The sequence below is a fragment of the Drosophila kikkawai genome, chromosome 3L, assembly GCF_030179895.1.
Source record: "Drosophila kikkawai strain 14028-0561.14 chromosome 3L, DkikHiC1v2, whole genome shotgun sequence".
NCBI lineage: Eukaryota > Metazoa > Arthropoda > Insecta > Diptera > Drosophilidae > Drosophila > Drosophila kikkawai.
Window position 1 is genome coordinate 28,865,664 of NC_091730.1, and position 1,355 is coordinate 28,867,018.

Here is a 1,355-nt window from a genome sequence, read left to right on the forward strand (position 1 = left end):
CGCAAAACAAAAACACGACCGTTCGCTATGAAAGTTCACGACAATTTTTGAATATATATATATGTAAATAATACCTTACAATTTAAGCTTAGACTACTTATGTACATATTATACCTAAAATTAAGACTAAAACTAAGCACACACACTCACACACACACGCGAAGGAGACAGAGCACGCTACAATAAGCAGGACCTGCCCAGAATACCAGAGAGCCGCCTAGTATATGCAGAATGGTTAAGTTTCTCCAGCTTAACCTAAACCACTGCAGAGCAGCCCAAGACTTACTGTCGCAGACGGCGATCGAGCAGAGAATCGACATCGCCATACTGAGTGAACCCTACAAGGCAAAACCAGAAGGAGTATGGCAGCAAAGCGCGGATGGCGGGGCTGCCATCTGGAGCTGTGGACAGCCTCCGGAACACCTATCGCAGAGAGCTTCGATACCTGGCTACGCCAGGGCCAAGTGCCAGGCGACTACAATATACAGCTGCTACCTTCCGCCGAGTATGCACATAGATGCATTCAAGGATGTAATCCAGGAGATTGCCCAAGACGCTCGGGGACGATCCCCGGTTTTCGGGCCGGGTCCATACGCACCCCGCTGCCCGATAACTACCTGCGCGGCCTCGTCACCGAGCCAGTCACCGCCGACCACGTCACGCGGATACCACGCCGCCGTCGCCCCACGCCAGGTGGATGGGCCATCGGCAAGCCAACTCTTTGACTTGACGACCGACGAGGACTCCGCCGACGAGAGGCCAGCCGTGGCCGTACGAAGCCGCCCCCCGGGGACTTCAACGCGTGGTCCACCACGTGGGGGAGCACGGCAACAACTCAGAGGGGAACCGCCTTACTAGATGCCCTGGCGACCCTGGATGTCTGCCTTTTTAACGACGGAGGCAAATGCACATACAGCAAGGCAGGCTGAGAATCAATTATCGACCTAACCTTCGCCAGCCCGGAGCTCACTAGGAACGTCTACTGGGAAGTCACTGACCTCCTCACCTACAGCGACCACGCAGCGATAGTGATAAAGACGAGTCACTCCCTGCCGAGCCTTCTGAATCGGCAACCTGCCTACAAAGTAGGCACTCTAAATGTCGAGGAACTCCTAGAAAACATGGATGGCAATACCATTTCTGGCGACGCAAACACTTGCGCAGACGAGATATCTGCGAGGATCAAGACAGCTTGCGATGCGGCAATGGAGAGCAGTGATGTCATTTCCGCTTTTTTCCCGTCAAATTCAGCTGTTTTTGAAGTATGATTGTTGGAAAATTTTTAAAACAGCGAGCAGCGGGAATTCCAGCTTTTTTAGAAAATTGAGATGCTTTTTTCTTAATTTTAATTTTAA

General features: G+C 51.7%; 1 protein-coding gene across 1 annotated transcript; it reads left to right on the forward strand.

The window, feature by feature from the left end:
• Positions 1-231: 231 nt before the first annotated feature.
• LOC121502768 (uncharacterized) lies at positions 232-858 on the forward strand. Its single transcript, XM_041776477.1, has one exon. It carries the CDS (start codon positions 232-234, stop codon positions 856-858), a length of 627 nt encoding a protein of 208 aa, XP_041632411.1.
• The last annotated feature ends 497 nt before the right edge of the window (positions 859-1,355 follow it).